At 43.0% G+C, this 12,694-nt stretch overlaps 1 protein-coding gene across 1 annotated transcript in view; it reads left to right on the top strand.

The window, feature by feature from the left end:
- Window positions 1-1,046: 1,046 nt before the first annotated feature.
- Window positions 1,047-12,694, top strand: part of GLP1R (glucagon like peptide 1 receptor) — a 1,017,454-nt gene continuing 1,005,806 nt past the window's right edge. The window contains exons 1-3 of the mRNA XM_053712812.1: window positions 1,047-1,064; window positions 1,161-1,251; window positions 8,516-8,518. Of these exons, the coding sequence (XP_053568787.1) occupies window positions 1,047-1,064; window positions 1,161-1,251; window positions 8,516-8,518 (112 nt within the window). The remainder of the gene's footprint in view (window positions 1,065-1,160; window positions 1,252-8,515; window positions 8,519-12,694) is intronic.

Below are 12,694 nucleotides of genomic sequence, written 5' to 3'. Positions count from 1 at the left end.
AGCTATAGTCTCACGCATTTCGTGCCACTAAACAGCACTTTGTCAGGGGGCGGGAGCTATTGTTATAGTTATCTTTCCCTGTGCTTGTCACAAATTACCACACATAATTATGATCATCATTCATACTACCTTGATCTGAGATTTAACATATCAGTCATAAATACACACACATAAGTACTGAGTCTTTGCTAGAGCAAGCGGTTTATAAAAAAGGTGAGAGACAAGCTCTCTAGAACCAGTCCCCTGGAACCGCTTGCTCTGCCCACCAGCAGTGAATTAAAGGGATAGGGAAGTTAAAATTAAACTTGCATGATTCAGATAGAACATGTAATTTTAAGACACTATTAAATTCACTTCTATGTTTATATGTGCTTCGTTCTCTTAGTATCCCTTGTTGAAAAATGAATACGCACATATCATACACTAGTGGGAGCTACTGCTAATTGGTGCACACATTTGTCTATTGTGATTGGCTAACTAGATGTGTTCAGCTTCCTGCCAGTAGTGCAATGCTGTCCCTTCATCAATGGATAACAAGAGAATGAAGCAAATTTAATAATAGAAGTACATTGGGAAGTTGTTTAAAATTGTATGTTCTATCTGAATCATAAAAGACAATTTTTGGGTTTACTATCCCTTTAATTATCATCTTCCCCTACACCCAGTGCATTGCCTCACTTCACTAATGTACTGTTATATATATAATTATCTATCATTCAGCCTTATGTAAAGATTAATATTTACACACATTTTCCAATTTGCCTTTAACTCTGCAGAGTTTGTGTTTTTAAAGGAATCAATTCTGTTAATAAAATAATGTTATGAATGGCTATGTTGTATCTATTTTTCTATTATATCACAAAAATAAAATTATATATATCTATAGAGGAGCAAACACTCTTTTTGGTTTTAAATGGTTTTAAATAAAATACCTGATCAGTATCTTTGGTATCTCTATCTACATTCCTGTTCTCACAGTAACACCAAATAATTAGATATTTATGTAATTATCTCCTTTTATTCCAATTTAAGGTAGATATCACACTATGAATTTCCATGATATAGTTATAATGATATATTATATACTCCAAAAAATACTATCATTATTATTATTATTTTGTGAGAATTAACATCATATTTTAATTTGACTTTTCCTACAGAGTGCAACTGTTTCTGGTACAATTCAAAAGTGGAAAGAATATCGCCAGCAGTGCCTAAATTATCTTCATCAAACACCACCCACAGCAACTGGTAAGATGTATACGGATTTCTTTCTTGCTATTTTAACCCTGTTGTGGTTACCACTGTATTGTAACATAACTGCTGTTATTTTACTGCTTTTACAAAGACACAACGTTTAAACATTTTGGGCTAGATTACAATTTTGCCCGTTTGCGGGTGCGCAATAATTAGCCAGCCATTACAAGTGACTGGTTAATGCTACCACAAGCTCACAGTAGCAATTAGCGCTCAGAAAATTAACCAGAGAGCAGATCAGTTTAATTTTCTAAATTGCCACAAATGCCATAAAAATAGAGGGCATTATAGTTTTTTTTATTAAAAAAAGTAACATTTTCTTTTTAATAAAAAAATTACTGCACTCGGCAGTTTTGGGGCTTTAAAGTTGGTGAGAGTGTGATGTTAGAAAAAAAAAGGAATGAAATGTGTCTTTACATTGCGGTCTATGAGAACTGTGTGTATCCATAGACCTTAATGTAAATATATATGCACTAGTCCTAAAGCCCGTTCACATGGGCCATTTTTTGCAGTACAGCAGTCCCACCCCTTGCGCTCTCTCCCTCCCCCTCTCTTTTGCTCTATCTCTCTCCCCCCTCTCTTTTGCGCTCTCTCTCTCTCCCCCTCTCTTTTGTGCTCTCTCCCCCTCTCTTTTGAGCTCTCTCTCTCCCCCCTTCTCTTTTGCGCTCTCTCTCTCCCCTCTCTTTTGCGCTCGCTCTCTCCCCCTCTATTGCGCTCTTTCTCCCCTCTCTTTTGCTCTCTCTCCCCTCTCTTTTGCTCGCTCTCCCCTCTTTCTCTCTCCCCCTCTCTCTCTCTCTCTCTCTCTCTCTCTCTCTCTCTCTCTCCCCCTCTCTCTCCTCCCACTCTCTCCCCCTCTCTCTCTCCCCGCTCTCTCTCTCTCCCCCCACTCTCTCCCCCTCTCTCTCTCCCCCCTCTCTCCCCCCTGTCTCTATCTCCCCCCCTCTCTCTATCTCCCCCCTCTCTCTATCTCCCCCCTCTCTCTCTCTCTCTCCCCCCTCTCTATCTCCCCCCTCTCTCTCCCCCCTCTCTCTCCCCCCCTCTCTCTCCCCCCACTCTCTCCCCTCTCTCTCCCCCCTCTTTCTCTCCCCCCCCCCTCTCTCTCCCCCCACTCTCTCCCCCTCTCTCTCTCCCCGCTCTCTCTCTCCCCCACTCTCTCCCCCTCTCTCTCCCCCCCTCTCTACCCCTGTCTCTATCTCCCCCCTCTCTCTACCTCCCCCCCTCTCTATCTCCCCCTCTCTCTCTCTCTCCCCCCTCTCTCTCTCTTCCCCCTCTCTATCTCCCCCCCTCTCTCTCCCCCCTCTCTCTCCCACCTCCTCTCTCTACACCTCTCTCTCTCCCCCCCCCTCTCTCCCCCTCTCTCCCCCCCTCTCTCCCCCTCTCTCTCCCCCCTCTCTCTCTCTCTCTCTCTCTCTCTCTCCCCCTCTCTCTCTCGCCCCCTCTCTCTCCCCCTCTCTCTCCCCCCTCTCTCTCTCCCCCCTCTCTCTCTCCCCTCTCTCTCTCCCCTCTCTCTCTCTCTCTCCCCTCTCTCTCTTTCCCTCTCCCCCTCTCCCCCCCTCCCCCTCTCTCTCTCTCCCCTCTCCCCCCTCCCCCCCCTCTCTCTCTACTCACCCCCTCTCTATCTCCCCCTCTCTCTCTCTCTCTCTCTCTCTCTCTCTCTCTCTCCCCTCTCTCTCTCCCCCTCTCTTTTCCCCCCTCTCCCCCTCTCTCTCCCCCCTCTCTTCTTTTGCTCTCCCTCCCTCTTTTCTTTTGCTCTCTCTTCCCCTCTCTTTTTCTCTCTCTCTTTCCCCCTCTTATTTTCTCTCTCCCCCTCTATTTTGCTCTCTCTCCCCCCTCTCTTGCTCTTTCCCCTCTCTTATCCTATCTTTAGCTTTTTCCCATCTCTTTTGTTCTCTCCCCTCTTTCTATCTCTCCCCCCTCTCTATCTGTCTCCCCTCTATCTTGCGTGCATGACCGCACCCAGGCCCGCCTCCTACACACCCAGTCATGCCCCATTCACATTGGCCATGCCCATTCACTCCCGACCACGCCCCGTCCACTTTTGCCCGCACCACAGATCAGCTAGGGACTCTAAGGCCAGGTGTGTTTGTCCTCATGCTGTCTCTACTGCGTATGACAGCTTTGGACAAACACACTTGGCCTTTTATATTATAGGATAGGGCCTATCTATCAAACTCCGTATGGAGCTTGAGGGGCCGTGGTTTTGGAAAGCCTGCAGGCTCGCCAGAAACACCAGTTATGAAGCAGCGGTCTAAAGACCGCTGCTCCATAACCCTGTCCGTCTGCTCTGCACAAAAACTATTGTTTTTACATTTATTTTTTTAATGGGATCAGGATTGGTGAAGAAGAAAAGTAAAGCTTACATAGTTATTGTCTGAAACCTGTCTGACAAGGACATAGCTAAGGGGCATATTTAACAATGTGCAAGCAGACATGATACAAAGTAGCGTATCATGTCCGCTGCACATTGCTGCACATCGATAAATGACGATAGCATACGCTGTCGGCATTCATCATTGCGCCAACAGTTCTTGTGAACTGCTGGTGCAATGCTGCCCCCCTGCAGTTTCGCAGCCAATCGGCTGCTAGCAGGGGGTGTCAATCAACCCGATCGAATTTGATCGGGTTGATTTCTGTCCTCCGCCTCACAGCAGGCGGACATGGAGCAAGGGGCGTCAAGCTCCATACAGAGCTTGATAAATAGGCCACTAAATCTTTATTGATCAATGTAAATTTGTACTTGTAAAGCCGTTCTTTCCTACATAGTATAAGTTATACGTTTTGTTATCCGCTACAGAAAAGCCTTTGCCATCTAACAGTAACAGTTTTAACTGCATGAACAAATCAAGGTGTTTTTTCTTGCACGCATTTAGTTCGTACGGTTTGCATTAAAGGACATTTGCTAATATTATTGATTGAATGCAATGATAATGGAAAAAGTAGTAATTATTTACATTTGTACAAAAACAAATGCACCTACATTATCTAATAATGTACCCCCAAACTTAAAGGGACAGTCTAATTCAGAATGTTTATTGTTTAAAAAGATAGATAATCCCTTTATTACCCATTCCCCAGTTTTACATAACCAACACAGTTATATTAATACACATTTTACCTCTGTGATTATCTTGTATCTAAGCCTCTGCAGACTGCCCCCTTATTTCAGTTAATTTGACAGACTTGTATTTTAGCCAATCAGGGTTGACTGATAAATGACTCCACTTGAGTGTGCACATTGTTATCGATATGGCACACATGAATTAGCACAGTCTAACAGTGAACTAATGTCCAAATGCACTGAGATAAGAGGTGGCCTTCAAGGGCTTAGACATTAGCCTACCTAGTTTTAGCTTTCAACAAAGAATATCAAGAGAACAAAGCAGATTTGATGATAAAAGCATATTGGAAAATTATTTAAAATTGCTAGTTCTATCTGAATCATGATCGTTAAATTTTGACTAGGCTGTCCCTATAACTCATATACCATAGTAGCTCACCACAATGCTAGCTCTAGCATCCCACAGCACTAAACAGTAAATATCCTTAACTATCAATAGCCTCACAAATTACCCCAGAATACATGCAGTACCCACCCACATGGCAGCATATTGTGACCCTCTTTATACACAAGACCCTTTTTAACTTGCACCAAAAGAAGTCTAATACCTTTATCCTACTTTCAAATATACAGTATGTGTGTCCTTGTTTCATTCATCTATCTATCTATCTATCTATCTATCTATCTATCTATCTATCTATCTATCTATCTATCTATCTATCTATCCATCTTTCTATCTATTTATTTATCTATCTGTCTATCTGTTAGTCTGTCTATCTATCATGTAATCTATCTGTACCTGATTTAAAACAAGGATAATGCAAATATGCAATACAAATTGATAGATATTTAAATTAGAACTATTAATACCTTCTCCTGGTAAACTTCCAGTGAACAATTTATTTCCTATTGCCATTATATTTGTATGAATAAAATAAGATAATCAATAGTGATGTCGCGAACGCGAACTCCCGCAAATGTTCGCGAACGGCAAACCAGGCGAACCTGCCATAGACTTCAATAGGCAGGCGAATTTAAAAACCCACAGGGACTCTTTCTGGCCACAATAGTGATAGAAAAGTTGTTTCAAGGGGACTAACACCTGGACTGTGGCATGCCAGAGGGGGATCCATGGCAAAACTCCCATGGAAAATTACATAGTTGATGCAGAGTCTGGTTTTAATCCATAAAGGGAATAAATCACCTAACATAAAATATGAGGAAAAAATGGAAAAAAACACACTTTTTCTAACTTTGACCTCCAAAATCTGTTACACATCTACAACCACCAAAAAACAACCATGCTAAATAGTTTCTAATTTTTTTTCCTGAGTTTAGAAATACCCAATGTTAACATGTTCTTTGCTTTTTTTGGCAAGTTATTGGGAAATAAATACAAGAAGCACTTTGCTATTACAAAACCACTTTTTTTCAAAATGAGCGCTAGTTACATTGGAACCCTGATATCTGTCAGGAATACCTGAAAATCCCTTGACATGTATATTTTTTTTTTAGAAGACATCCCAAAGTATTGATCTAGGCCCATTTTGGTATATTTCACGCCACCATTTCACCGCCAAATGCGATCAAATAAAAAAAAAATTGTTCACTTTTTCACAAACTTTAGATTTCTCACAGAAATTACTTACAAACAACTTATGCAATTATGGCATAAATGGTTGTAAATGCTTCTTTGGGATCCCCTTTGTTCAGAAATAGCAGATTTAGGCCTCGCTTCCATTGAGTCGTTAAAAATGGAGCCGTAAGCTACCGAAGCGGCCGACAGCTAAAAGTAATTTACGGCTGCATTTTAGTACCAGGTTTCCATTGAAAAGATTAGCGTGTTGCACGCAGTCGCTCTTTTCGTGTAGCTGTAAGTTAACGTTGTGTTAACGCTTCCATCTGACGTCGGATTTCTTGAAAATCAATTAGTTGCTAAGGTAACCCGACCTTACGCTATAGAATTTACGTTTAACGTCCGTGCTTCTTACCTGTGATCGCCTCTCAAGAAAAATAAAAAAACACTTATCCATATTTTTAATAATCAAATACTATTTTCTAATATAATTATATTTAACACTTCATAAATATAAGTAATATTTATTGCTGCCCTAGGCATAGGTCTAGTTTGCATGCTGTAGATATGTTCTTGCATATATTATTATATTTAAATATATACTGATATTTCTGATATTTCTATTAGAATATAAGTTCAACTATTTCTATACATGAGACAACAATAAATATTACTTATAACAATTTATTTCTACATTAAAACACTTGCATTATTTGCAAGTTTTATAATTGCAATAGAAAATAGGTCTCAAAAAGCACAATTTTCCTCTTTTAGACCTAGTTGAGCTGGGGGTAATATTTCTCAATGTATCGACAGCCTCCGACAATGTATTAACGGTTAGCGCTTTCATTGGAAACCTGGTATAATTTATCGATTAACGGCTTCTATTACTTTCTATGGGACGCGAAGATCTTTTCGGCAGCCGAAGTCCGGCTGCCGATATTGAGGTATAACGCGCCATTGGAAACAGTCGATAAACGATATCGCTTCCGACAGCATATTTATCGGTTTGCGAGTGCACGCAAACTGAATTACGACTCAATGGAAGCGAGGCCTTATATGGCTTTGGAGTTGCTTTTTGGTAATTAGAAGGCTGCTAAATGCCACCGCGCACCACACGTGTTTTATGCCCAGCAGTGAAGGGGTTAATTAGGGAGCATGTAGGGAGCTTGTAGAGTTAATTTTAGCTTAAGTGTAGTGTATTAGACAACCCAAAGTATTGATCTAGGCCCATTTTGATATATTTAATGCCACCATTTCACCGCCAAATGCGATCAAATTTAAAAAAAAATTAAATTTTTTCGCAATTTTAGGTTTCTCACTGAAATTATTTACAAACAGCAATTATGGCACAAATGGTTGTAAATGCTTCTCTGGGATCCCATTTGTTCAGAAATAGCAGACATATATGACTTTGGCGTTGCTTTCTGGTAATTAGAAGGCCGCTAAATGCTGCTGCGCATCACACGTTCATTATGGCTAGCAGTGAAGGGGTTAATTAGGTAGTTTGTAGGGAGCTTGCAGGGTTAATTTTAGCTTTAGTGTAGAGATCAGCCTCCCACCTGACACATCAGACCCCCTGATCCCTCCCAAACATCTCCCTTCCCTCCCCCACCCCACAATTGTCCCCGCCATCTTAAGTACTGGCAGAAAGTTTTAGCATATTTACATATGCTGTGGTGTAGCATCCCCCCTTAGCCCCCAACCTCCCTGATCCCCCCCAAAACAGCTCTCTAACCCTCCCCATCTGCCTTATTAGCTGTCTGCTATTATTTCACAGTCAAAAAAGTGTTGTTTTTTTTAAATGTACACTACTGTTACACCAGATATGAGTGGTGGCACTGGGCAAGTGGGCACAATATAAGCTGTGAGCCTGACACACACGCTGGCAGGCAGGCAACTGCAATTAGATTAGACAGGGAAAAAAAAAAAAGCAGACTGATGTTCTAGCCCTAAAAAGGTCTTTTTGGGGTGCTGTCCTTACAGCAGAGATCAGATGAGTCATTCAGGACTGTAGTGGACACTGAATACACTAGCCTAGCTATCGATTTCCCTATTAAATCAGCAGCAGCTACACTGTCTCTCCTCTCACTAAGAATACAGCTTCCGAATGAATCTAAAATGGATGCTGTCCAGGAGGTGGGAGGGTCTGGGAGGGAGGGTATGCTGTGAATTGGCTGGAATGTGTCTTCTGACTGTGAGGTACAGGGTCAAAGTTTACTCAATGATGACAAATAGGGGGCGGATCGAACATTGCATATGTTCGCCCGCTGCGGCGAATGCGAACATGCTATGTTCGCCGGGAACTATTCGCGATATCACTAATAATCGACTTTCTGAGCACATACATGATCAGTTATGCTTTATGCACACAATGAGTTAGTGATGGGCAGTTAACATGTTTAATTAAGTCAGTACATCCTTGATGCATAAAGGCTGTGGCTTCATGTCATTTATGCTCAAAAGCCTGGGGTACGTGGCAACATTTAAAATCCATCTGGTAACACTCAGCTGTAGACAAGGTGCTAGGGATCATTTTATACGGCATTTTCCTACTTTTGCTATTTTTTTATCCCCACCTCATCCTCTTTCCTTGCTCTGCGTACAGAGTTGGATATGTAAAGAAGGTTCTCACTTATAAATTGAGGGTCACTGACATCTTCAGGTTTGGGAGTGCTACTAAAATGAATATGGAGTTTATTTAGTTTATTTTCATTTAACTGCAAGAGAGCAGCCCCCAACCCATAACTGCTTGCATCAGCACTAACCACAGTCTTTTTGGAAGGGTCGTAGAACCCCAGCACTGGGGCAGACCCCAGCAGGGACTTGGGCTGCATAAAAGCTTTTTCTTGTGAAGGTCCCCAGACCCAGGCAACGTCTTTCTTTAGCAACTCTGTGATTGAGTGTAGAACTGTTTATAAATCTGGAAGAAACTTGCCCACATAATTTACAAGGTCCAAAATCTGTCTCAGCTCATGTACATCAGAAGGACTTTTCATCTGTTCAATAGCACAAATTTTCTCTGGGTCTGGTTTGATGCCATCCCCATTAATAATATGCCCAAAGTAACATAATTCGGTTTTCCTAAAATTACATTTTTCTTTATTTAACTTCAGCCCAGACTCTTTGATAGCCTGCTGAACGCAACTTAAACGCTGATCATGCTCCTCCACAGTAGACCCATACACTAGAATGTTGTCCATGACGACTGCCGTGCCCACGTGGTCACTCAGGAGAGAACTAATTTCCCTTTGAAAGATTTCTGGAGCAGAGGATACTCCAAAGGGGAGTCTGCAGAAGCAAAACCGACCTACCGGTGTGATAAAGGTAGTCAGTTTGCGGCACTTTGGATCTAAGGGGATCTGCCAAAAGTCGCTATAAGCGTCTAATGTAGAAAAGAACTTCGCCCCAGCCAACTTTCGAGCTATATCTTCTAATGTCGGCAGCACAAATCTCTTTCTCTTCACAGCCTCATTCAACCTTTTCAGGTCCACACAGATGCGCACCTTTCCGTTTTTCTTAGCAACAGGAACAATGGGGGCACACCAATCAGTTGCTTCAACAACCTCTTCAATAACCCCCATAGACTTCATGCGCATAAGCTCCTTCTCCACTTGAGGCATGAGCTGAATGGAATTCTACGGGGAGTCAAAATACTGTATGGGACTGCGTCACTTTTAAGTGCTATACGGACTGGCTTGCAATACAGTAGGCCCAATTCGCCAAACATATCTTCGGAGATCTCATTCACTCTGGCCACTAGGCCCAAGTCACAGACTGCTTTTCTGCTCAATAAATTGCTAACACACTGACCTCGAATCCCATGCACCCACATGATGAATTTCCTTCGCCTGTACTCACAGCTGGCAAGAAATTTCCCCGCACAATCAATGTGGCCACCAGGACTATGGACATTTGTAGTAACCTTCGCCAGCTGGGGCTGTCGAGGCAGTTTCATAAATGCAGCGAGAGACGTTACAGTGATATCTGCTCCTGTGTCAATCTTAAAATCCACTTTGGCTCCCATTACAGTAAAAGTAACCTGCCAATCTGCCTCTGAGCTTGGCCGTTCCACAACAGACCCCACAAAAGACACTTCCTGACCCTCCTGGTCACTGTCCACCTGCATCTCCTTAATGTATTCATTTTTACACACCACTTCAAAATGGCCCATTCTGTTACATTTTCTGCATCTTTTATCTCTGGCTGGGCATATAACACTCTGATCATGGGCACGGTAGCACCGTGTGCATCGGGCATGCTGCGCCCATCCACTTCTAGGCCTGTCCATTATTTTAGATCTTCCGCCCACACTGTGCCTTTCACTAGCAGTTTTCCTGGACTGTTGCACTTCATCCACAATACTCTCAGACCTCAGATCAGCACTTTGCTTTTTCACCAGTTCACTCTGGCGGGCCATCCTAATAGCCCCATCTAATGTTAAATCAGGCTCTAACTGCAGCTTCAGTGAGACTTCAGCATCTGCAATTCCAATAACTATTCTGTCTGATTTGCTCTTCTTTAGCAACACCTAACTCACAGAATTCAGCTAGTTCATACAGGCTGCGCACAAATGACTCCACAGATTCTCCCACACGCTGATTACGTTTGTGAAAACAAGCTCTCTCATGAATCACATTTCTTTTGGGCACAAAGTGGGCACTGAGTTTATCCATAACTATATCAAAGTTAAATTCTTCCCCTTCTTGAAAAGTAAAAGCATTGAACACTGGCTCCACATCTTTCCCCATAGAGTATAAAAGAGAATTAACTTGTACATCACCACTCTCCTTGTCCAGCTTGGAAGCAATCCTGAAGCGCTGAAACCGCTGACGCCATGTGGGCCAAGCTGCAGGCTGAGAGAAGTCGAAAGGCTCAGGTGGGGTAAACTTTGACATCATTATCAATCAGGAACAGAAGCGCAGGCCAGAACTTCTGACACCATGTCATGAGATGCAGGACACATGCAGGACACAGCAATGATGGTACAACTCTATTTTATTACAGAGCATGGAAACATACATCTAGTCAGGTTGATTTCACTAACTGCGACACAGACTACCTGACCTAAGCCCCGCCCCCAACTAGTGACATCACATCCTGCTCTCATCACAGGCGGTTTAGGGGTTAATAGGTTTATTAAGTGGTAGTGATGTGGAAGGCCAGAGGTTTAGGGGTCAATACATTTATTTAGTTGCGGAGGGCTACGGGAGCGGCGGTATAGGGGTTAATAACTTAATTTAGTTGTGGTGGGCTTCAGAAGCGGTGGGATAGGGGTTAATACATTTATTTAGTTGCGGTGATGTCCGGGAGCGGCGGGATAGGGGTTAATAACTTTATTTAGTGGCGGCGGGGTCCTGGAGCGGTGGGATAGGGGTTAATAACATTATGTAGGTTGCGGCGATGTCGGGGCAGCAGATTAGGGGTGTTTAGACTCGGGGCTTATGTTAGGGTCTTAGGTGTAAATGTTACTTTAATTCTACCATAGAAATCAATGGGATATCGTGCAACACCGAACATTTTCCTATGGCATTCGCGGCCTCCAGCGAGGCGGATTGAAAACCTGGTACGCTGGGCCGGAATAGCGGCGAGTGTACCAGTTAGAGGTTTGATAACTTGCAAAAGTTGTCAGATAGTGCCGAATTTGTATTCATAACATCTGTAATGACGTAAGCATCGATCTGTGTTGGATTGAGACCGGCGGTTCGTATGTTACGTCACAAATTTCAACTTTTGCCTGTCTGTAGGCTTTGATAAATGAGGCAAATCAGGCTCACCACAATAACGCTGCGGAATTCCAGCGTATTTGCGGTTGACGGCTTGATAAATAGGCCTCACTGTGTATCACTGTGGCGCAGTGTTTCTCTACGCCTGCGCAATTTAATGAAGATTGACAAGAACGTGCACGGAGGTACACGTAAGAGCAGGTGAGACCGCTCTTATGTGCTGAGGAGTAAAAGCAGGAAATGAGCGGGTGGGCGGTAATGGGCAGTAACACTTCATACAATACACTAAATGCAAGCCTGTCAGCGGTCCTGCTGTGTGATTACCCCGCACTATGTAGAACACATGGTGCTTAAATTTCTGTGTGGCTTGCTCTGGGGTATTTAGCTCCTCTCAGCAGATATAGGACCATTGCACCTTAAGTGGGCAAGACTCTGTGACAAAGTAGAGGTCTCAAGCCCAAAGGCAACCATTCAACCCTTTATTGGATTTAATTTGCTTTCATTAAACAAAATGTATAGATAATTTACATATAAATACAGTGTGTGTGTGTGTGTGTGTGCAAGTGTGTGTTTGTGTGTGCAAGTGTGTGTGTGTGCAAGTGTGTGTGTGTGTGTGCAAGTGTGTGTGTGTGTGTGTGTGTGTGCAAGTGTGTGTGTGTATGTGTGTGTGTGTGCAAGTGTGTGTGTGTGTGTGTGTGTGCAAGTGTGTGTGTGTGTGTGTGTGTGCAAGTGTGTGTGTGTGTGTGTGTGTGTGCAAGTGTGTGTGTGTGTATGTGTGTGTGTGTGTGTGTGTGCAAGTGTGTGTGTATGTGTGTGTGTGTGCAAGTGTGTGTGTGTGTGCAAGTGTGTGTGTGTGTGTGTGTGTGTGCAAGTGTGTGTGTGTGTATGTGTGTGTGTGTGTGTGTGTGTGTGTGTGTGCAAGTGTGTGTGTATGTGTGTGTGTGTGCAAGTGTGTGTGTGTGTGCAAGTGTGTGTGTGTGTATGTGTGTGTGTGCAAGTGTGTGTGTGCAAGTGTGTGTGTGCAAGTGTGTGTGTGTATGTATGTGTGCAAGTGTGTGTGTGCGTGTGTGTGTAAAA

Source organism: Bombina bombina, chromosome 4 (assembly GCF_027579735.1).
Source record: "Bombina bombina isolate aBomBom1 chromosome 4, aBomBom1.pri, whole genome shotgun sequence".
Classification (NCBI taxonomy): Eukaryota; Metazoa; Chordata; class Amphibia; order Anura; family Bombinatoridae; genus Bombina; species Bombina bombina.
This window is presented reverse-complemented; position numbering and strand designations above follow the sequence as displayed.